This window comes from Pyricularia oryzae, chromosome 6 (genome assembly GCF_000002495.2).
Source record: "Pyricularia oryzae 70-15 chromosome 6, whole genome shotgun sequence".
NCBI lineage: Eukaryota > Fungi > Ascomycota > Sordariomycetes > Magnaporthales > Pyriculariaceae > Pyricularia > Pyricularia oryzae.
In genome coordinates, this window is record NC_017853.1 from 4,073,047 (window position 1) to 4,096,040 (window position 22,994).

A 22,994-nucleotide genomic window follows, 5' to 3' on the forward strand; every position below is an offset into this window, starting at 1 on the left:
GGCAAAAAAAAAATACAAAATAAATAAATTAAAAAAAAAAAAAAAAAAACCAGGATTCTGGAGCATCGGCACTTTGAACCGAGATCAACCACTTTCAAGAACCGACAAAACCCCTAACCCCCAGTCAGTACAGCACATTCTCAACTCACTCCCATTAATATCCCTGTCTCGTTCTCTTTCGGTTGCAGCCGAGTTTTCTTTTTCGCCGTCTGGCCCCATCCAATATACTACGATAGCCAAGCTTGTGTAATCTCGCACGGACCGACCGACCTGTGGGGTCTCCACCACGATAAACCCTCCGAAGAAGGACGCGCAGCCAACAAATGATGCCCTCTGGTTCCCACCCACAGCGAACCCACAACGCCCGATCCGGAAGCTTGTGCTATCCGTAGGTGGGGGGCGGGCCCCTTTTGTTTCAGGTCGGTGCTTCTCAATAGTTTCTTTGCGATTCGGTCGTGATTGGGGCAAAGATGTAAAGCCTGGCCGCCGCGCCTCTGGCCTACGTCGTGCTATAAACGGGGACACCGCCAAATTCCAATATGATGCTCCGCGAACCCTTGCACACCTCGCGACAATCCCTGTGAGGATCTCGTCGTCGCGCCCACCAGCGTCACATCGCCAGCAGTAACTCGGACGACCCTACAGAAATCGTTGCGCCATGGGGGGGGGGGGGGGGGGGGGGTGGGAAGAGGGTTTCCGTTCCTCGTGTTTCGTTTCCATGGGTTGCCGCTCGGCGTATTGGTTCGTTGGTGGTCAGTGTGGTGAACCAGATTTTTGACGATGCATCTTTGCCAGGGGGCTATCGTGGCTCTCTTTTTCGTTGTAGCCCGTGTGATAAAAGCGTTCATGTGCCGCTCTCTTTTGGTTCAGGAATGAGGTTATTCTTTTCTCCTCAGGCTTGTCGAGGTCTCGAGTTCATTCGTGCATTCTCTCTCCATCCCACACAGAACAGTCGTTCGTTTCATTCGCTGCATCTCTCATCCTTGACTTTTTTTATCCACGTCAATTACTTTCGTTTATATCATCACCAAACTTTACATTCGTTGGGAACATCTCTCCATCATACAAATCACAATGCGTTTCTCAGAGTTCATGATCGTGCCTCTGCTGGCAGCGGCCGTCGAGGCTCGCGCCTGCAAGGCAAAGAGGCCAACTACTGCGGCCTTTGCTACCACCACCGTAGCCACTTCTACTTCTCCCGTAGCCGCTTCTACTTCTCCCGCAGTCACTTCGACTGCTGTTGCCGCCAGCTCTACGGTCGCTGGTGTTTCGTCTGCCTCGTCGGCAATTTCTTCCCTTTCTTCGTCGACTTCTTCTGCTTCCTCTACCGAGGCCGCCTACACCTCCACTTCGGCCCCTCCCAAGCCCACCACCACCTCCACGCCCCCTTCGGCCCCCACAACCCTCACAACCGCTGTATCCTCCAGCGCCAAGCCCACATCCGCCAAGCCTGCGCCCACTTCTGCGCCGTACCGCGCCTACCCAGCCGACGTTGTCGACAAGCTCCGCGATTCGAGCATTGCCAACCTTGAGAGCTTCACCAAGCGCAACCCATCTTCTTGCACCTTGGAGAATGCCTCTATTCGCCGGGAATGGTGAGTAGATCTCTTGCTTTTTTTTTCTGCCAACTCATGCTGACCACAAACACACCATCAGGAGCGACCTCTCCATCGCCGAGCGCGAGGACTACATCTCGGCTGTGCAGTGCCTGCAGCGCCTCCCTCCCAAGACGCCCTCCAGCGTCTCCCCTGGCGCGCGCTCCCGCTTCGACGACTTCTTGACCGTCCACATCCAGCAGACGCCGTCCATCCACAACACGGCCAACTTCCTGGGCTGGCACAGGTACTACGTGTGGCAGTACGAAAAGGCCCTGCGCGAGGAGTGCGGCTACAAGGGATTCCAGCCCTACTGGAACTGGAACCGCGAGGTCGCCGACCCGACCAAGTCGGCTATGTTCAACGGCAACGCCACCAGCCTGAGTGGCAACTCGCCCAGCAGCGGCGCCTGCGTCACCTCGGGTCCCTTCAAGGACATGGCCGTCAACCTCGGCCCCGGCGCCAGCCTCAAATACAACCCCAGGTGCCTGAAGCGCGACATCAGCGCCAGCCAGGCCCAGGCCTGCACCGCCGACAAGACCCTGTCCCTGATCAAGAACAGCCCCACCATCGGCCGCTTCCAGGACACCATGCAGGGCATCCCGGGTGTGCACGCCGGTGGTCACTTTACCATCGGCGGCGACCCTGGCAGTGTATGTTTTTTTTTTCTTCTCTCTTTTCATCTCTGCGTTTTTATCTGCTCTGGTGCATGCTTTGCTAACTTTTTTGGCTCCTCCTCCACCAGGACATCTACTCCTCTGCCGGAGACCCTGCCTTCTACTTCCACCACGCCATGATCGACCGTGTCTGGTGGCTGTGGCAGCTGCAGGACCTCGAGACCCGCTTGAGCGCCGTCGATGGAAACAATGGTGGCCGCAAGGGTACCGTCAACGACGAGACGAACCTGGGTGCCGTTGGCGGATCGGTCAAGCTCGGCGACCTGCTCAACACCATGGGCGGCAAGGGCGGCGAGTTCTGCTACATTTACGTGTAGAAAGAAACCCCGCTGTTGTGGACTTGGTTGGCATGAAACAAAAAGCCCTTTACTCGGATATAATATTAATTCTAGTTCTTAATCAAAAGCAAGCAAAAGAAATTATTATGTTACCATTCCCGGATCGTCTTGTGACTCTGGTCTACCTGTATATTCTTCTTCGCATGGGCTGGTTTTGTCATGAATAACCTCAAAACATATAAAATAGTCAAAATCACAGAGGATTATGGACAATGATATTCTCATTGGACTTGGATTTCTACCTAATTACCATAACTAACCTAATTTGTTGGTTGTGCAGCTGCATATTTCCGATATATTCTTCCGCCATTGGGGATAAACAATCTTCCCACCCTGGCACCGCCACATTAGAACCATAACATCTATTCTCGACCGTCACGGCCTTTGAGGTGCTGCTGGATACGAGCTGCCGAACGTGTCATACAGGCGCACTTTGCGGCATATATAAGCGCGGCAAGTCATTTCCATTTTGCACCACTTGACCCTTCATCGCCGGCTTCCAGCCCCCCACTTGAAGGCTATTTTTGTCAACGCGCATGGAAAATCTAATCGAATCTAAAAAAAAAGGCCACCCGCCGAGGCTTCGCCCTTCGGCCAGCAATTGCAATTGAATCCAATGACTTGTTGTCGCTCAGGTTCAATGCAACTGGGCTTAAAGATTTAACTCGCTTTGTTTTTAAAGTCTAAAGAGAGAAACAAAAACCATTACAATCCTGAAGGCTACCATCTTTTGCCCTTGCAGCACGTGCATACAAGAGGTACCTTGAATTGTAGACCCATACAAGCAGGCAAAGAGAGTTATCACACGTATCTGTTGGTAACAGCAACAGAGTGGCGATAGGTCCAACAGGGTAAATTCCAAGTTTTTACTCAGCTTTGCAGCGTTCCAATTGCCTTGTTTGCCTCAGCGACGCCAACGGACCTCCATGCACCCAACTCTGCAGCTCAAAAACAGTAAATACAGGGTGCAATTGAAGGAAATCAATTTCAAACATAACACAGTCCTATTTGTTACGGAAAGGTCACTATTTAGAGCGACGGGCGATTTTCCAGAGGCAGCAAGTGCCAAAATGGTGTAGGAACCGAACGCATAGTTCTGGGCGCCTAGGTCCAGTACTTTTCTTTGGCGGTTTATTATCCCTGGATTTTACAGCGGAGTATCAAATAACATGAACGGCCTGGGGCCAAAAGGTTAGCCCGGTAAATTGTACAAGCTCCAACCGGACAAAATCCTCTGAAGCTTGTTGTTACGATCAAGGTATCGGGTAACCTGTTCTTATGGTAAAGTACAGTGGGTTGAAGCAACTGAGCGTCTGACTGGGTAACTGGGGTTCTCAACGACTGGGGGTGAAATTATGATCGTTCTCAAGTAAGTATTGAGGTTAACTAGAGTTTGATTGCTGCTAAGCAATCCTAGAATCGAATCTATCTACATGGTAATGAGCGTGCCTTATATAGACTATGTTCCGAATGTAATCCCTTTTGATCTGTTTGATCTGTGATTCTCAACTGAGATTCTACAGATCATAGAGATCCATTTATTTGGCCGTCACGTGAGGTCACGTGAGATCTCGTGGCCTTGTCCTTAGGTAATCGCTGTTCTGCCGGTCGGTATCTCTTTCGGGCGAGTGTCGTCAGGAGGGGTGTGACCCCACCTGGCCTCTCTGGTACCGGCCCAACTGTCTGGTCGTAACACTTGTAAATGACGCTATTTTTATAACGTGGTTCATCAGGACCCCGGACATATCAGGACCCCGGACATTTTTCAACCCAGTTTCATCCTTTATTTTCCACACGTGTTCTTTCCCCCAACAGTAATGGAATCATCAAATTGCGAAGCGCGAATCATTCTTGCTCTAAATGAGCTCCGATCAAGCAAAAAGAAAAGCATACGAAAGGTTGCATTAATATATAATGTCCCAAAATCGACACTACACGACAGAATAAACGGCATCGCTTCTTTGGCCAATCGTCGGCCAGGCAACCAAAAGCTAACGGAAAGGGAAGAGGAAGTAATTGTCCAGTATATACTGGACCTGGATTCCCGAGGGTTTCCAGCCCAGATCGCTGATGTGGCCGCAATGGCCGATCATCTTCTCGCTGCGCGGGACGCGCGACCGGTCGGCAAGCAATGGGCTTATCGCTTCGTACAACGACGCACAGAATTAAAAACGCGTTTTTCTCGCGCTTACGATTTCCAAAGAGCTCTTTGCGAAGATCCTGACGCGTTAAACGCGTGGTTTCAATTGGTGGCCAATATGAGGGCCAAATATGGCATCCAAGACTGCGACATGTACAACTTCGACGAAACCGGCTTTATGATGGGCCAGATTTGCGCTGGAATGGTCGTAACTGGGTCCGAAAGACGCGGAAGAAGGAAAAAAGTACAGCCTGGCAATCGAGAATGGGCGACTGCAATTTGTTGCATCAGTGGCGACGGTTACAATATACCCCCGTATATCATCGTCAAAGGCTTTTACCATTTGTCCAATTGGTATACAGAAGGCGGTCTTCCGGACACGTGGCGCCTCAAACCCACCGTTAATGGATGGACCGACAACGAGACTGGCCTCGACTGGGTTCAGCATTTCGACAACCATACAAAATCGCGGACAAAAGGCGTATATCGGATGTTAGTGCTCGATGGGCACGGCAGTCATCGATCCCCTGAATTCGAGGGCTATTGCAAAGATCACAATATTATTCCACTTTACCTGCCTGCTCATTCATCTCATTTAACCCAGCCACTTGATGTCGGAGTGTTTAACGTCCTTAAGCGGGCGTACGGTCAAAAAATTAACGACTTTATCCGGGCCCACATCACTAACATCAGCAAAGTCGACTTCTTTTTGGCTTTTGCAGCGGCTTACAAAAAGTCAATGACAAAAGAAAATATGGCCGGGGGTTTTCGAGGGGCGGGAATTATCCCCCATAGCCCGGAAATGGTCATATCTAAGCTGGATGTTAGGCTACGGACGCCGCCACCTAAAGAGCTTGATTTTTCCAGCACCGAAACCTGGGTCTCTCAAACACCGCACAACCCGACAGAAGCCGTTAATCAATCTACCCTTGTTAAAAGTCGAATCAACTGTCATCAGGGAAGCTCGCCAACGCCTATTTTTAATGCTGTAAAGCAGCTAGCAAAAGGGTTGGAGTCGATTGCTCATCGAACCACACTTTTGGAAGCGGAGAACCACAGCCTTCGGAAGGCCAACGAAGCGCTTAGCAAGCGGCGCAGGGCTCAAAAAACACGTATCCGCGAAGGAGGGTCATTTACCATACAAGAGGGTCAGAATTTGCTTCAATCAAATGGTGCCGATGGTCTAATATACGAAAAGAAAGATGAAAATGGGGAGGGGAGTAGTGCGCAGCCGGCGACTAAACGACGTTGCGGCAACTGCGGTAAACCTGGACATAATGCACGCACCTGTCAGGAGGATGCAGAAATGTCTGATGTACATATATCCGATTGCATTGAGGTAAATTGAACAACGCTGGCGTTGCAATTGAAATTGGAAGTAGTATTGTGCAGGAAAAGTGTCCGGGGTCCTGATATGTCCGGGGTCCTGATGAACCACGTTACTAAACTTTTGTGTAAAAAGTGCGTTAAAACTTCCAAAAATATATAAAAAATTACAAATGAGTAATTAAAATACCCTTAGCTGCATATAAGAGCTTTAAAACTTGGAATTAATTATATCCAAAGTTTTAATTCGCATTATCTTTTTGCATGAAAGATAAAGCCTTTTGAAAAGGTCTTCAAAACCTGGAATAAACGCGTTTACATTATAAAAATAACCAATTTAACTTGTTCAAAACTCTTTTACACGACTCAAAGTATTTTACGCGGATGAATTTTGGAGACTAGCTCGAATTATAATTTGATGTATAAAATTAAAAACTTTTATAATTTGTTATGCGAATCGGGGCAGATGTTAATTATAATTATTTTTAGCAACGGCTAAGGGAAATTGCATAAACTTGTACGAAAGCTTATACATTTTACTCGTAAATTGCAGGCCTACACAAGAATATTCGAATATAAACTTGGCAAGGTAAAATAGTATATAATAGTGCGTGAAAGTAGCGTGTAAAATCAAACTCAACCGGGCTTATCAAATCAAAATATATAACCTTTGCAAGTCCTACCACCCAAATCCCTTGTCTCACCTTTGGTTTATTCTTCCCTTTTATCTTCTCTCCTCAACTATTAAAAATATGAAGTCCTCTTTGTTTTATCTCACCTTCGGGCTTGTCCCGGCTATCCTGGCGGCACCCGGAAAGCCTGGCTCATGTAAGTCCTTTATATCTCTCCTTTAATATAATATTTTAAACTGAACATAATTTCGATAGCTTATGACGCGAGCGGTTCACGCCATCGCTGTGGTGTTGTTCCGTTTCACGGCACGAGTGAAGTTTGGATGGTTCCTTCCAAGGAGAGTGGTTGGATACTGCCTAAAGGTGGATTGGATGTTCAGGACGGCGGCGACTGGGAAACTTGTGTAAGGCGCGAGGCTAGGGAGGAGGGTGGGTTTACGCTCGGCCCCGTTGAATACCTTGGTACCTTTGGCGACATCGTTTGGTATAAAGGCACGGTGACACATAAAAGCGATCCTACGGACCCAGAGGTTAAGGCTCGGGGACCCGCAAAACATTTCACAATCTCCGATGCAAGGGGATATTTGACAGGGTATGGAAAGAAGAAGGACGCCATGCTAGAGGCCCTTAATGCCGCCACCCGAGGATAGTGGGCTACATGCATACTAAATGGCTGGCGCAACCGTGGTGGCTTATTAGAGGTAGCGTGGTGCATTTTATACCGGTAGGCGGTATGCAGGCCTCTCCAAAAGTCTTTTGGCGCAACTCGTATGAGCAGTTTGGAAGCGGGAAACAATGTTAAGCAGAAAAGTAAAAAAAATCAATCAAGTTTTAGCTGATTATATACTGTATTTGTCTCACTATTTCTGTCAAATTGCGTTTTGAATTAACAAAATATGTGTTGAATAATTTAATTTCAAATGGCCAACGTTTTTCACTCGCATCACAGAGTACTGCACCAGCCGCCACAGCTTTAATAAATTGGACGTGTCCTAAAATCATATTTTATTTTCAGCTCTTTGCTACTTTTTCTGGTAAATATTCAAGTCGCCGGACTCTTCAAGCACAAATAACATTACCGTGATTGTTGCTAATCAGGTTGTGAGCTATTACTTGCCCGTGTCCTCTTCGATCGTATCCGTCCTGTCGTGGCATAGCCTCCGACGATACTATGGGCCAACAGGCGCTTGATAACAAGTTTCTGTTTTTTTGGGATCTTACTGCTCGCCGCTGCGCATAAACACAAAATACGCTTTTGCTCTGGGAACTTTATACAGGCTTGAAAGAAAAAAGAAGAAAAAAAAGAAAAAAAAAAAAAAAACTCAAACTCAGTTGTGCGGCCCGAATCCTAACAACAGCGTCACATGATAACGACAGTCCGCTCCTCTCAGCCATCCCATGTACCATCAAAGTTGTTTTTCCTGTCGCTAAACTTCCTGTAACCGGCGTCTCGAAAGATTCTTTCCAGTTCTTTGGCATCTTTCTTTTGCCTGGCTGCATGGCGAATGTTCCCTTTCGCACGTAATGGCCCGCTGTGCCGGCTTCTACGAGCAACAACCCGTGGAGGTAGGCACTGTGGTGCAATAAACCCGAGCTCAGTTGTCCCTCGTCGTGTGTGTGAGTTGGAACCAAGTTTGCCCGCAGGAAGACTGCATCCTTGTCGGGAATTCGCACTCGATGGTTTCTATCACTTACTCCACACTTTGCTCGGATTAAGCAAGGTAGTGCTCCCAAAGGCAGATGCCCAGCTCCATGAAGGCGCGGTGTCGTGTCGTTTCCAATCCTGGTTGTCGAGATCTGCTTTGGCCGACCAGAGCAAGCCGCGATGTGTATCCGCTTGCCAGATTCTCGGCCAGATAGGTGTCACCGATGGCGCGACGGTCGCCACCATAGATCTTGGCAATGGCTGCTAGCGCTGGCAAAAAGCGTCGTCGTCAAAGGTTAGCTTGCGCAATAAGTACTCATTTAGAGTCTCGTACCAATTACATGCAAAGTTGGAGCATTCCTCCTCGGGGGCTGCGTGAGGCATCGGTGAAGCCACCTGAGGGACGCGGTCAAGATCAAACTTTGCGTACGCCTTCATGGATCGGCCAGCCTAGTCAAAATTATGGCTGAGATCCACGGGATTTGCGACAATCTCTGGAATTTGACCTTGGCGGCATTCCCAAAAGCACCCAGCCTCATCGAAGAACACAGTGCGCCTACTTAGCTCGCGTCCCTCAAAGCACCAAGCTCAACTCTGTAGAGGATTTCTCATGTGATGGCCGACGGCACTGATATGCTCTTCCAAGGCTTCTTGTTTCAGGAGCAGGAGCGACGCGGATGTCTTCCCCCAGCAGTGACTTGGTGTGATGTAAGGTGCCTCGACTGTCCGTCCCGTCTCCAACAGCCTGATACTGGACCACTCGCCAGGTGTCCCAATATCAAGCACTCTTGTTGGAAGATAAACGCCCTGGTCAGGAGTTTTGCACTAGGCGTGAGTGCTCCTGCAGACGCGCAAGATCTCTTGCAATTCGCGAGTCGAGAGCTGCTGGGTCATCTAAGTTTCCGTGTTAGCCATAGATTCTATAAAAGGAAAATAGATTTGCAAGGCACTGTGCCTTAGCGAACGTGGCACAGGTGTCCAGTATAATATCTTGCGTCCCAAATGCCTTGCGAGGCACAGCAACCGCAAGGGTTGAATTGTGGGACTTGCGAACCGTAAGAGGCTCGTCGCGGACAATATCCTCCCGTGGTCATTTCCCGCCAGGTCCGTCGTAGTGCCCCTTGATCAATAGACGCAATTCACAGCCCTCGCTGGCCGAAGCTTTGCACGCAGTCCAGCTTGATTTGAGCGTACAACCAAAGTGGGCATTAAGAATTGCAGGATTTCGCGCAAAGTCAAGGCACTCGCCGCAGAGCATCTTGAATCTGTTTATAAGGACAGATTGATTGTGAAGGGATTTGAATTTATGTGGATAATGGGATGATATGTCGAGGGGATCTTCTTCCCCAGCCTACCCGCTCCATATCACATGGCACTTGGATACGCCTGAGGCCTAGACCGAGATTAGTTCTAGTTCTAGACTAGTCTGGTTCTAGTCCAGCATAAAAGCGACTCACGGCGTAGAACAAATCTCATTAATAATACCAGCGATTCCCTACAAAGATGCCCACGGATTCTCGAGGCCTCTCCCCTCCAACCCAGCAACAGTGGTGATCCCCCTGCCACTGCCAGCAAACCTCACAAACACGGTCCAGGTCTTGTCTTGGCCAGGCCACGGGTCACCCCTAAAGAAACCATTGTCCGGCACCATCCGCCCCTTTCGCCCCGCAAAGTAGTCTGCAAAGTCGGCCAGGACCGCTTCGTTCCGCACGTGCCGGGGACCGTACGTCACCGCGACGATCTCGAACCCGCCGCTCGGGTCTTGCCAGACGTTGTTAGCCACGGGGATCGACAGGCGGTTGCTGGGGTGGTTGTCCTTGGGCGGCGAGATGACAAAGACGCTCGAGGAGAAGAGCGGCAGCTGCTCGCTGATGATGAACAGCCGCTCCTCGCCGCGGTCGCCGTAGCGGTATAGACCCGTCAGGATCTTGTACTTGTAAGGCATCGGATCGCCCAAGATGGTGTGGATGTTGTGCATGTTGATGACGAGCTTGTTGTCCTTGACGCGGCTTGCCAGGGTCGCCGTTACGTCCTTGCCGGCCCATGAAGCGCCCATGATCTGCAGCTGCGGCGGTGGAGGTGTGGCTGGTTCTTCTTGGTAGGGCATAGGGGCCAGGGCATCGAGACCCCCAGGTGCTCGTCGCTCCGTCGAGGGCAGGGGCGCACAGCGATTTTGATCCGCCTCGGCCGGTCGATTCGGTATAGCTTTCGGCGTTCCCCGGTTGTCGTTGTTAGGCCGAGGACTTTCTATCTGGCTCAGGATCTCTGTGACAGACAAGGGCAACGGTAGCCCCTGGCCTTGGCCGTTGCCCTGGCCCTTCAGCGACGTAACAAGGTCTTGTGAAAGAGCCCAACGCTCCTCGGTGCTATGGTGCCTCAAATGAACGATCAGACGAGCGGAAAGGCCGAGCAGGTCCTCGACGGGAAAGTCGCCCTCATCCTTGGCATCGATGAATTCGAGCTTGCCGAGGATCTTTTTGACAACATCAATGATGGATGTAGCTGCCGCTCTGCCCCTCTCGAGGTTGCGGACAATGGTCTTTAGTCTCTGCTCGCAGATTGTGCCAAGCAAATCTTGTCCTCGCAGCTCGTTGCGAAGCAGCTTGAGGTGGGTTCCCTGGCAGACAAGCTTCGTCACTGATTGGGCCAGAGTTTGGTGCTCGGTAAGCGCCTCCTTCATGTCGCTCCGAACTTGCGACTGGACCACAGACCCGTCGATAATCGCAGCGCCTTTGCGAGCGGCCTTTGCGGTGCTGAGGGGTTTGTAGCCAAGCGTGTCGTCTTCTGATGGAATCTGCAAAGGCAACGTTGATGGTTAGCTACGGATTAGCCTGCCTAGGCACCTACCTGCCCAAGGTAGCCACAAAAGCCTCCATGGTACCATCTGTAATATTACCAGATCACGTGCATCGCCGAACTTACGCTGGACAAATCATTGTCTCTGGCAGAATTTGCGGCATTGGCCTTTTTCTCAAGCGCCGCGATGGTTTGCATGTTGGCCTCGAGCAGCTGCCTCGCCTCGGGGATCCGGCGCGAATCGCAGTCTTTCCAGAACCCAAAGGCGGCATTGTACGCACCGGTGGCCCTGACGCGCGACGTCTTGATGCTCGCCCCGAGGTCGTCGTCGGTCAGCAGCCGCAACCCCGTCTCGCAGGCCGAGTCCAAGACGGCGACCGACTTTTCGATTTCGCGCAGCGCCCGCTCGACATCCTCCTCGTCGGGCTGGTCGCCCTCGCCCTCGCCCACGACCTGATCGGCTTGGGCATCAATCATGCCGGCCCAAAAGTACCGGGCAGCGGCGATGAGCTCGCGCAGAGGCGGCAGTACACTAGACACATGCTCCTCGATGACCGTGTCGAGACGGTCGGTTGCCGCAGCCAGCGACTCGTGGTACTTTTCGTGGGCGGTGGCGATGCTGGCCAGGCTCTCTTCCAGCCCGGAGATCTCGGAAGCCAGGCTCTTGTCCTCATCCACCAGAGGGGTGGCGACGCCTGGAGTGGACGCCATGTCTATCGACCTAGATTTTTTTTAGAACGGCTGGATTGTTTTTGAGAGTGGGCATACGGTATTGACTAAATTGATACTGCCGTGGTGATCAAAAAATCATTGACAAGATATCGATGGCATTTGATGCTGGGGTGGATGAGTTTGGACAGGTGATTACGTCGCCAGGTCCGTTGTGTTTCGCTAGAATTAGTATTATTTGTAGTGGATCTGCGGGGTTCACATTAACTTTTTCTGCGCCTTGTGCCTGTACAGTAAAGAGACGACTGAGATGGGGGTTCTACGGTACAGTTGCTGGTGGTGGTTGCAGTGGGGCATCGGTACTGGACCCTGATTCTCCAATACATTCATTCATTCAATCCAATGGTTTCTTGTATTTGCTGCCTATTATTGGGCATCGGGCAATCAACAAATCAGATCAGATGTTCGCCTCGCCGATCCTCCTAGCGACAAGTGCATCCATCCGCCACGTACAGTCCCAACTCAATTTCTTTCTTCTCGGGGGTGCGAGAGTACTGTACCCCGCAGCCACCTGATTTTACACACATGCAGCCATTCAGTAATCAGCTCAAGTCTTTGCCAAGTTTGTCGGTGACTGCGTATGCTTGCGCGTCCTTCACGCGACCAAATCCCATTTGATAGGTACCTGGAAATCTCATCAATCCATGGCAGTCTAGACCAGAACTACCAAATGGCGGCCAGATTAACCTGCACTAGACCTAAAACCCCGGAAGTGGGTTAAAATGATCAATCGGCCCGCCGTTTTGTCACAAGCTACAGACAGCACCACCATTGTTTGAATCGCTTTCCGGTCGGGCATGCAGTAATTAGGTAATTACATTGCCGGCCACTTTGGAAACATCAACTTGCGCCACACATCTGATCCCCCAACATGCGACGAAAAGAAAAGACAACAACAACGGATTGATATCAACAAATCCATGCCCCTAAACAATCGTCTTGACAACCTCAGCCAACTTCTCGGGCGCGCTGACGGTCGCCGCATGACCAGCTGCTAGCCTGTGCACCTTGACTTCCTTGCCCGAACTCTCCTTGATTAATGACACCATGGCCTCCTGCGCAATCGGGGGAATCAGCGCGTCGAGCTCGCACAGGATGTAGTGCATCTCGACGTCGTTGTAGCCCGGGTACATCAGCTTGTCCTGGAAGCTCTTGAGCGAATGGCACGACATCTTTTTGGCCCACTTGAGTCCTTCCTCGGGCGGCAAGTCGCTGAAGGTTGTGCTCACCAGGCCTTCCGGGACAATGTCCATATATTCACCCTATGTTTGTATGTTTGTAAGCTTGTCTCTCTCTCTCTCTCTCTCTCTCTCTCTCTCTCTCTCTCTCTCTCTCTCTCTCTCTCTCTCTCTCTCTCTCTCTCTCTCTCTTGGGGTCCCCATCAATTCACGCCTCACACGACCTTGTCGCAAATCGCAAGGTCTCAAACTCACGTCGCTTTTCATCAAATGCGATGCGCTCTCTGGGTTGAACGAGTCCATGTTTGACCCGCCGAGGGGCAGCGCGATGGCGGTCAGGTAGACCATCTTAGCCACGCCGCCCCTCTTGCCCGCTGCCGTCCGCTGCTTGACCGATAGACGCTCCATGGACTGCGCGGCGGGGATTCCGCCGTACGAGTGCGCCAACAGCACCACCTCCTTGCCGGCATCCAGCAGCTCGCTCACGGCCCGGACGATCTCGTCGGCGTCCTCCATCATGGACGCTGCTGGCTTGCCCTCGCGCCGGCCCACCGAGGGCGACGATAAGACGACGGTGTCGACACCATGCTTCTTGAGCACGGCGACAAATTCGGTGTAGAGCGAGGCCGGCGCGAAGGAGCCCGTGACGATGACGAGCGTTGGCGACATTTCTATTTCTGCTGGTCGGAAAGAGGGGTTGAGAGCGGGTGAGGAGTTTCAAGGTTTGGCTAGCGCGAGGGCTCCACAGGTCGATCACCACCACCTCGGCGGAGGTATCTTCGGAGCTTTATAGCGTGGAGATCAGCTGACGATTACCAATCTTGGGTTTTAAGTGGTGCTCTTGGTGCTGTAGCAACCGCCTGCTTACGATTGTGACGATTTGTCAGATTGGAAGACACTATTTCCAACAGGGCAGGTTGCCGTATCGTGGATCAAACCATGAGCTAGCTGATGGATTCGAATAATTCGTGGCCAATTGACCCCTGCAATCAATTCAGCTTAGCCCAATCATTTGGCGTATCCCCGCATTTTGGCGTTGGAACCTGGCCAGTATTGCGTTCATTGACAACAGGGTTGCCAAGAAAAGATATCTTTGTACGGCGTGGACATCTTGCATGTGTTTGGTCGGCTCTCAAACCCCCTCGATTAAAAATACGCGGTACAGTACGCCCTGAAGGCCGGGCTCGGGCGGAAAGTCACTTGTATACTGCGGAAGCGCAGGCGCACTTTCCATGTCATGATATGTGCAAGTTTGATGGACCACAACCATGGCAAGATTGGCAATACACTATTTCTAGACTATAGTAGTATGCTGGGCCACGCAATCGAGACTGCGTTGCGAAGATATTTATATTTCGCGGCAAAGGGGTAATTATGCAAATTCCAGTGTAAGAGAAGCACTTGGGGGAACGACTAGACTAGTGGTGGTAGTTCAAACCTTGTCGCATCTCGAAATTGGTCGGCGCTGTAGATCAAGGCAATAAACTGAGACTGCACCGACGGGCCACAGGGCCGGGATCCTCGACGCCTCCCCACAGGGAATTATCGTCAATTGTACAAGTAGCATCCATTCCAGGACTAACTCGAATCGCAGCCAACCTCAAACAAGCCCTCGAGTCGAGTCATAAGGTCGCATGAACCCGTCAAGTTTGACGCTAAGCCAACTCAGGCTCGCAAGTTCGATACAATACACAACCCAGTTGCGGGATGGCTGTCATCCGAAGAGACCATTTTTAAAAAAAAAAGTCATCTCATGTTTGGAGTTCACAATAGGCGTGTTTACTGATAAATAGGGACTTGACTGTTTGATTCGAGGTCGTTTCATACCTCGAGGGGAAAGGGATATCTCTAGCTATGAGCTTCTTTTTTTCTTAATAAACAAAAATCCTCAGAATACTGGGGTTTAGGGAAGAATAAGAGGGAAATGATTTGTTTAAAACAATAATTGAGAAAGGGGGAAATGAGTGTCGTGTGTTCCATAATCATGAGAATAAAAGAACATGAGAAGTGAAAAAAAAAAAATATGTTGGCTATCAACGCTCCCCTCATGCCGAACCAAAACAAAACCCCAAACCTTTCCCGGCAGACGAGAAGAGATCAAATAGAGAAAATACAAAATACAAGATAAATCATCTTGACAGTCCATTCACTGAGGCACTGAGCTAAAGATGGCGCATATTTTGCAGAAAAAAGTCATTATACAAAATAAGATCCTGATATTTTTTTTTTGGTTGTTATGAGAAGCGATTTTTTTGAGCTTTAGCCTAGGTAAACATGAGAAAAGAAGAAAAAAGATGAAGCAGCCCCGTTCTGGCGAGCGGCTTAAACGGCCTGGCGGTAGATTCTGCTCCTGCGCTGAGGAGCCGGTTGGGGCTGAGCCTCAGGGGCAGGGGCAGGGGCGGGAGCCGGCTGTCCCTCGGGCGCAGGTGCAGGCGCAGGTGCGGGCTGGGCCTCGGGTGCTGGTGCAGGTGCTGGGGCAGGGGCAGGCTGGGTCTCGGGAGCAGGAGCAGGGGCGGGAGCCGGCTGTCCCTCGGGCGCAGGAGCAGGAGCAGGAGCAGGAGCAGGAGCAGGAGCAGGGGCCGGAGCAGGCTGTCCCTCGGGCGCAGGCGCGGGTGGTGCAGCAGCGGGCTGGGCGGGAGCCTCAACAGGCGGCGGCGCGGCGGGGAAGCCCTCAGGCTTGGCGGCACCGTTGGCCTTGGCGTAGTTGACCATCATGGACCAGACGGGAGCGGTGTCCTGGGAACCGTTCATCATGTTGTCAACCATGGCCTTGAGGTCGGTCATCTGGATGGTGATTCCACCGGCGGCAGCAGGGTCCTGGCGCTTGACCTTGCCGGGGGTCTTGCCCATCTGCTGAATGCCACCGGCAGGAGCGGCGGCCGGAGCGGCAGCAGGGGCAGCACCGGGGGCAGCAGCGGGGGCGGCAACGGGAGGGGCAGCGGCAGGAGGGGACATTCCACCGGCCTTGCCGGCGCCGGCACGCTTGCCACCACCACCACCACCACCACCACCACCACCACCAGCAGCACCTCCGACAGTCAGAATGAACTCGCCGTCGAGGCTCTGGACCGGAACAGCAACACGCATGTTGGCCATGTCAAGGACGGGCTGAGAGTTGAGGGCCTTGAACTGGTTGTCGAGAAGGAGAGGCTGGTTGTTGTTGAGGAGGTTGTTTTGGTTGTTCTGGTTGTTCTGGTTGTTGTTCTTGTTGTTGTTGTTGTTGCCCTTGCCACCCTTGCCCTTGCCATCTTGTCTCTTGACGCGGGGAGCCGGTGCAATAATGTTCTGCTGAGCACCACCGGGGTTTGCGAGCACGCCACGCTGGGCGACGCTGAGCTGGATGGCCGAGGCGTCAGACATGCCCATTGCCTGGGCGGTGGCCATGAGACGAGCAGGGTTGACTGTGGTTTTTTTTGTTTTCGAGTCAGTTGAGTTGTTCTCCCAGCCTGTCAAATTTACATGTTGAAACACCAACATATGACACGACACTGAGGATGGGTTCACTTACTCGGCAGCTGCACAACGGCAACCATGTTGTCCAATCCCGGCTGCAGACCACCCAAGTTGGTCGTGACCAGATACCTAAAGTTGTTCACGGCCTGCACTCCACCGCTAAGCTGACCGGCGTTGATGCCGTTGATCACCTCGGTCTGCACGACCATGGGCTGGCTCGAGCGGATCGAGAGGCGGAAGCCGTCAGTGAACTCGACCTCCTGGAGGCCAGCACCATCGATCTTGACCTGGTTGGCGGCCTGGTTGCCAAAAGTCGTCAGGCTCTGGCCCGTCTCGGCCGTCTTCCTGCCCAGGATCATGTACTCGCCGTCGATGCGGTTGAGCTTGACCATGCGCGCCGTCTTGTCCGTGCCGTTGACGCTCTTGATGGCCTCCTGGATGATCCAGGCCTGGCGATCCTGGGACAGCATGGCAACAAAGGTGTTGTCCAGCAGGATCTTTTGACGTGCCAGCTCCTTGTCGTCGATGGGGAGCTCGATCTGGCCACCCACCAGGTCCACAGCCTTGTTGGTCTGGATGATGACCGACTGCTTCTGGAGGGCCACAAACGGCTGCCCCGTGCTGCCAACCACGTTGTTGGCCGGCAGCGGGTTGGGGTTCTGGTTGACGAGAACCTGCTGTTGTGTTTGCGAAAAGGTCTCGATCTTGGTTCCATCAGGGAATTGCAGCGTATTAAGTTGCATCTATTTCGTCCAATGTCAGTAAACCTGTGGCCTCGGTGTAAATGATATCAAGCTAGGTAACACTCACATCACCGTTAATGTTGGCGACCTGGTTAAAGTTGACCTTTTGGTTCTGTGCAAGAGCCAGAGCAGCGAGCCCAAGAAGGCTGCTAAAGGTAAAAGGAGCGAAAGGCCTCATGTTGACTTGTGTGTATGTGTGTGTGAAGGAGTGAAAGGGGTCTTGTGTTTCTCTTTTCTTCTTCTTCTGTCTCTAGCTCAAAATATCGCTCAGCGAATGTCTTCGGCCACCTGGGCTGATTAGGTCGAAATGAATATAGAATAAAAAAAAAAAGTTGAATTACTAAAAAAAAAGGTTAAAAGATAGAAGAGAATGTATTGGGCCGGCCGTTGGGGGTGATGAGGTACCTAGCCTCTACTGTTTACACCAAACAAGAGCGACTGACTGAGAAGAGAAGTGAGCCAAAATAACTTCATTACGACGTAACGAGGGCACCTGTCATCTTATATGAAGTTGTTTGCCGGAAGACGGGACGACAGGACGCTCCACCCTTGCTCCAAAATGGGACGGCACACGGCAGGCGCAGGGACACAGAGCAAAAGTGTATGGGTATGGGTATGGTATGCATCGTGACATTGACGACGGATTGCCAGAGGATACATCACGGCTACCTCGGTCTCAGCCAGATCCGGGAACGTCGATCATGGAGAAGTCGTTCCAGGTTGGCAAAAAACTCTTTGGCGGCGGTGTTTGGTTGTTTTCTGACCTGCCCTGGTCTTTTGGAGGCGACGTGCCTGGTCGTTGGAGGGTCGCGGACTGTCAAAGATCCGATGACCCCTGGTGCGGGGAGACGGCGGACAAGGGAACAAATCAGTCGAGCAGCCAAAGGAATGAATGACAGGGGGGAAGAGGTCGAAAGAGAGAATGAACCGTAGCCTCCATCCACTGCCTGATAAGGATGGTGTTGTTAGGTAGTTTGTTTGGGGTTTGGGGGGCTGTGAGTGGATGTCAAAAGTGAAAGTGGGCACATGTGTGGGCTTTTTTGGGCAACTTACGGCAACTTGATTGCCCATGCCGTCTTATGCGGTGCTGTGAAAGACTTTTTTTTTCCCCCTTCTTCGTCCCCACTCAATTGGACCCCTTGCCCTAGGAAACACTCCTTAAAATTTACGCGGCCATTTGGTGCAGGGAGAGCGCCCGTTGCTAATGACTAGTACTGCTGAACCGTAAAGGGGGCCTTTCTTTTTATTTTTACATTTTCGGCATTCTAAAGAAGAAATTAGAAATTCAAGGTCCAGTAAACCTTAAGGCAAATGCCGGCCCTGCATCCATTTTGAATTGTACAGGCTTCCCAGCAAGAAGAAAAAGAAGAAAAAAAAAAACTAATTAAAGAAAATAGAATCATATAAACATGATCAACCTCGCAGTCAACCGTAGGCGACTTGGCGAGAAACTGTGGCGGTCGCCAAGTTGTGATTTTCCGATTTGCCCGCGGACATGGGATCCGGCACCAAAGACCAGGCCTGCTGACAATCACCTTGGCGATGCAGTGGAATTTCGGTGGCTGATTTGCAAGAACCAGCCAGGCCAAGTAAGGGTACTATGGCTGGCCGATATTAAAATTAATATGGGTAGGGCAATTGAAAGCCGAAAATCGACAGCAATGTCAATCAATTCACAAGTAGAGATGAACACAAATGACACAAAAGTGCTAGCTGCACTGCCCCAGGATGACGAAAAAGAGAGAAGAAAGGGAAAGAGAAGGAAAAAAAATAGCGGAGCTGGTGCAAAAATTTCCGTTAAGGTTAGGACGAAGCATAATCCGGAAGGCGGTGCTGCGCTCTGCTGGTGCCATTGTTTTACGTGGTGGTACCTAGTCCCAAGACATCTATACGTGGTGAGAGCTAAGTAAAAAAAAAAATTAAAAAAATTAATGGAGGTAAGCTATGAATAAGCAGCAGTAGGAATTGCAACTTGTCACAGATAGATGGTCGAGTAGAGGATGGTGCCTGTCATAGTCGTCGCTAAAAAGCACGTTTATCCGCTCGGGGAATTTCGCGGCCTTGTTTGTTCTAGTTTAGTGCCCGCCCTCGCTTTTCGCCGGATCGGCCGACTCTAAAAGGCAATTTGAGAGCAGACTTTGTCACGGATGAGAAAAATTCCCATGTGCAGTGATACGGCAATTACGATGCAGTGGCATGCTAGAAGTCCTGGAAGAACCAACCCCTTTGTTTCTTTACGACTCTACACTGCGACGTGGGGCCACCTTTTTCGCACAAGTATGACCCACGGGGGGGAGAAGCCCAGAGGACAAATTCTACGGTACGTGGTAGGATACTTGGGACTTGGGTAACAGTATTTGTCCAGTACTACGAAATGGTACCCAGTAGCCATTGGGGGGGCGCAGATCAACTCGGGCCATGCCCTGTCTGTGGAGCGAGTTTGCGACAGAAGCCCAAGACCCTGGTTGAACGCGTGGATTACCCCTGCGTGAATCCCCTGTGTCCACTTGATAACCACGCCGTCAACGGTTTTATTCCTCCCAGATCTGCGTCGCTCCTCCTCCGATCTTGTGCTTCGTCATACCCCATCAATGAAGTCGGGCTTGGCGTAAAGTGTTATGCCGTGTGCCGCGGCGGAGGCTCATGATGAGCGACCGACACGGTTCACTTGTACTTTTTTTTTTCTTTCTTTTTTTTTTTCTTCTCTGTCTCTCTCTTCCTCCTTTCTTCGCGATTGCGTATCCAGCGTTGAAAAATTTCAAAAGTTAAAAAACAGGGAAAATGTTTCGATCTGATCGCAATCTTGTCAGGATCGGGTTAAAGCCCTTGCAAGACAACTAACTGCCCTCTAACGTGGTGAATTTCTCAACGATATGATAATAATAACACCTCTGTAAAAGACAAAAAAACGAAAAAAACCAACTGATGTTTGGTACAAAAAACGGCGACGACTTGGTGCTGAAACTGGTTTCTCCACACACCATCCCCGTTTGCACCTAATTTGTTCTACCCCTGAAAACATCCATTTGAAGATGGCAGCGACTCAGCGGCCAGTGACCAGTGACCAGTGACGGGATGGCCAGCCACCTGGCCCTTCTTGAAGTAATGCTCACCATAACCTTGCGATTCATCATAGAATTTTTTTTTTGAGACGGGAAGCGTTAGACGATTTAACTTTGCAGCGATGAGGGCTGGGTGAGGGGCTGTTGTTCAGCTGTACTTTTCTCGACCCAACCGGGGTAGGCTCGATTTGACAGGCAACCTCCCAAAAGCCAAAAGCAGACAGTCTAGCCCTTCTGCTCTCGATCTCTCAAAGTCAATATCAATGGGAAGAAATCATTTGGGAATAGCCTTAGATCCATCCGATGTCTATCATTACCCCTGAGGCAGGCTTGTTTCTCTTATTCCCCTATGTTTCCTCCCTCTCTGTCGACCTTTGCTTGGGTTCCCGCGCCGTATAACTCGATTTTTAGGCTTCGTTCCTTATATAGTACATACAAGCCACAGCTTCACATTCCTTGCCCCGCAGGCGCTACTTCGTCCCAACTTTTGTTTCCTGGCATGAGTGGTGTTTCTTTTCGCCTCTCCACCTGTCGTGTCCTGTTGTTGAGGCTCGGAGATGGAAGGCACCAGCACATGTCAGTCATGTCGCTGAATGGCCATCCGTAGATGCGGTTGGCTGAAGCTCACCATTACACTTTGCCTTGTCAGGCACCGATTGTTTCTTGTTTGGAAGAAGGCATCATGGTTTTCCCGTGGTGAACTGGATGGTTCCTATGACTTGTAAACTTTTTGACTTTGTGGTGATGCTTTTCCCGGTTCGGTGTAGAGGGTCGCGATGGTCTGTATTTAAAAAAACATATCTCCGACTCTTTGACTTTTGCATGTGCAGCAATACCAAGGCAACTTAGTTTGCTTTGGTCTCTCTTTGCTTTTCGGTTTATTTTTCCAGCATAATTCTGGCAGATCTGTCCTTGAAAAAAAAGAAGCAGCAAGAAGGAATTATATCACTGATTCCGCCAAACCGATAAAACGCGTTGGTTACCTTAGGCACGACGCACCGACAATTCGTCTCGTCTGCAGGCCATACGAGCTGCCAAGACAATCAAGGGTTTCACAACCAAACATCCTCCCAAAAGAATCCAAACGAAAAGAGAAAAAAAAAAATGCGCGTCCCAGTCACTACTCTACTCTTGCTCGCTCTCATCTCAGACCCCAGTCTGGCCGTGCCAGCTCTGGTCGAGCGAGCTGCGGCAGACACCGTCGCTCCCTTTCAAGGCCCTTCGGCCCTTGATGCGGCAAATGTGGCAGGTCCGCCGTCGAATGTAGCACCCTTTCAGGACAACAAGGGCTCATCGCCGGGCCCGTTCCAGGGTGCTCCACAGGGCAATGCTAAGGCGGGTGCACCGGCACAGGCTGCTCCATTCCAGGGTCCTCCCGCCGTCGCGGCTGGCGCGGCCGCAGCCCCTGCCCCTGCTCCTGCTCCTGCTCCTGCCGCCGCTGTACCTGCAGCTGAGCCTGCTGCTGACGCTCCTCCCAAGGCCGGAGGCGGGGCTGGTGCTGGTGCTGCTGCTCCTCCGGCTGCAGCACCAGCCCCAGCCAGAGGCGGCGCAGGCGGGGCAGGCGGCGGCGCGAATAACGGTGCCGGCGCGGGCAAGGGTCAGCGTCCAGGAGCAGCAGCACCCGGTGCTGGTGGCAACCCTGGCGGTGCACCTGGTGCCGGTGCTGGCGCTGGTGCTGGTGCTGGCACACCCCCCGCGACTGGAGGTACTCCCCCCACTACTGGAGGCGGTGCAGCCAGGCCCAGGCCAAAGCCTGCTCAACCTGGACAAAACGGACTCCCACCAGCCACGGGTACATTCCGCGGCGACCCCAACGCAAAGGGCAAGGGTAAGAAGAAGAACCGAGCAGCTGGCCTTTTGGGGGCTCTCCTAGCAGGTGCAGCCGCAAATGGGGCCGGGGCTGGTGGCAGAAGGCTGGGTGCCGGTGCCGGTGCCGGTGCCGGTGGTGGTCTCGCTGCCTTGTTGGGCGGGGCATGAGCTGCTTGGGCTTTGCGGGCAGGGGCAAGGAGGAAATGTTCAATTTCACGTTTGCAAATCATATATACCAGTTTCTTTCATGTCTGTCTCTCTCTACTGTCTCTACTATTTGTATGTAATACCAATCACTCGGACTCACTCGCTAAGGATACAATAGCTCTCTTTCCATCTCGCCCTTGAGCTGGGCTCCTAGTTAAATTTTAGTTACTTTGTATATATACGTGTACATTCTTTGCTTCGTTTTTTGCTAGCAGCCTATACTTTGTATTTTGACCTGGTTTTATGCAGAGTTGTAGACTCAACGGAATGGTCATGGTGAGCAACAATGGTGGGGCACAAACAAACCGACATTCCTAGTCTAGTTCCATCGTCTAGTCTAGTCTTGTTCTAGTTCTAGATGTCCCAGGGAAACGCGAGAGGAGGTTTTTCGGCCGATAATTTTAGCTTTGGTAATTTGTTTCCAGCGCGACGGTCGGGAAATTTACTTTTGGGCGCATCTATAGACTATCGGAGTACAAGTTTTGCATGTAGTAACCAGCTTTTTCTTTTTAATTTCATCTACGAATTGGTTGCCAAGTCTCCCAATTGTTTATCTTCGCGAGTTGTCGTCAAAACGACTTGGCATTCACCCGCTTTACATCCCCGCTGCAGGCGATCAAAGACAGACATATGATCTGCCCGCAGCAATAGGCGGCCCAGCGCA

General features: G+C 51.3%; 7 protein-coding genes across 7 annotated transcripts; 3 read left to right on the top strand and 4 right to left on the bottom strand.

The window, feature by feature from the left end:
* Nucleotides 1–768: 768 nt before the first annotated feature.
* On the top strand, nucleotides 769–2,839 carry MGG_14157 (uncharacterized protein). Its single transcript, XM_003720393.1, has 3 exons — nucleotides 769–1,595; nucleotides 1,657–2,248; nucleotides 2,341–2,839. The coding sequence occupies exons 1-3, from the start codon at nucleotides 1,075–1,077 to the stop codon at nucleotides 2,587–2,589; spliced, it is 1,362 nt and encodes a 453-aa protein (XP_003720441.1). The 5' UTR covers nucleotides 769–1,074; the 3' UTR covers nucleotides 2,590–2,839.
* Nucleotides 2,840–6,828: 3,989 nt separating this feature from the next.
* On the top strand, nucleotides 6,829–7,358 carry MGG_14156 (uncharacterized protein; the record flags this gene model as incomplete). Its single annotated transcript, XM_003720394.1, has 2 exons — nucleotides 6,829–6,904; nucleotides 6,964–7,358. The coding sequence occupies 2 exons, from the start codon at nucleotides 6,829–6,831 to the stop codon at nucleotides 7,356–7,358; spliced, it is 471 nt and encodes a 156-aa protein (XP_003720442.1).
* A 1,062-nt stretch (nucleotides 7,359–8,420) lies between these two features.
* On the bottom strand, nucleotides 8,421–8,791 carry MGG_17843 (uncharacterized protein; the record flags this gene model as incomplete). The annotated part of the gene is made up of 2 exons (XM_003720395.1): nucleotides 8,421–8,623; nucleotides 8,695–8,791. The coding sequence occupies 2 exons, from the start codon at nucleotides 8,789–8,791 to the stop codon at nucleotides 8,421–8,423; spliced, it is 300 nt and encodes a 99-aa protein (XP_003720443.1).
* A 736-nt stretch (nucleotides 8,792–9,527) lies between these two features.
* Nucleotides 9,528–12,096, bottom strand: MGG_09798 (uncharacterized protein). Its single transcript, XM_003720396.1, has 2 exons — nucleotides 11,276–12,096; nucleotides 9,528–11,147 (listed from the first exon to the last, which is right to left on the bottom strand). Exons 1-2 carry the CDS (start codon nucleotides 11,858–11,860, stop codon nucleotides 9,849–9,851), a joined length of 1,884 nt encoding a protein of 627 aa, XP_003720444.1. The 5' UTR covers nucleotides 11,861–12,096; the 3' UTR covers nucleotides 9,528–9,848.
* Nucleotides 12,097–12,804: 708 nt separating this feature from the next.
* Nucleotides 12,805–13,725, bottom strand: MGG_09797 (uncharacterized protein; the record flags this gene model as incomplete). The annotated part of the gene is made up of 2 exons (XM_003720397.1): nucleotides 12,805–13,140; nucleotides 13,312–13,725. The coding sequence occupies 2 exons, from the start codon at nucleotides 13,723–13,725 to the stop codon at nucleotides 12,805–12,807; spliced, it is 750 nt and encodes a 249-aa protein (XP_003720445.1).
* Nucleotides 13,726–15,181: 1,456 nt separating this feature from the next.
* On the bottom strand, nucleotides 15,182–18,014 carry MGG_09796 (uncharacterized protein). Its single transcript, XM_003720398.1, has 3 exons — nucleotides 17,320–18,014; nucleotides 16,565–17,252; nucleotides 15,182–16,457 (listed from the first exon to the last, which is right to left on the bottom strand). Exons 1-3 carry the CDS (start codon nucleotides 17,428–17,430, stop codon nucleotides 15,379–15,381), a joined length of 1,878 nt encoding a protein of 625 aa, XP_003720446.1. The 5' UTR covers nucleotides 17,431–18,014; the 3' UTR covers nucleotides 15,182–15,378.
* Nucleotides 18,015–21,418: 3,404 nt separating this feature from the next.
* On the top strand, nucleotides 21,419–22,291 carry MGG_14155 (uncharacterized protein; the record flags this gene model as incomplete). Its single annotated transcript, XM_003720399.1, has 1 exon — nucleotides 21,419–22,291. The coding sequence occupies one exon, from the start codon at nucleotides 21,419–21,421 to the stop codon at nucleotides 22,289–22,291; it is 873 nt and encodes a 290-aa protein (XP_003720447.1).
* Between the last annotated feature and the right edge of the window lie 703 nt (nucleotides 22,292–22,994).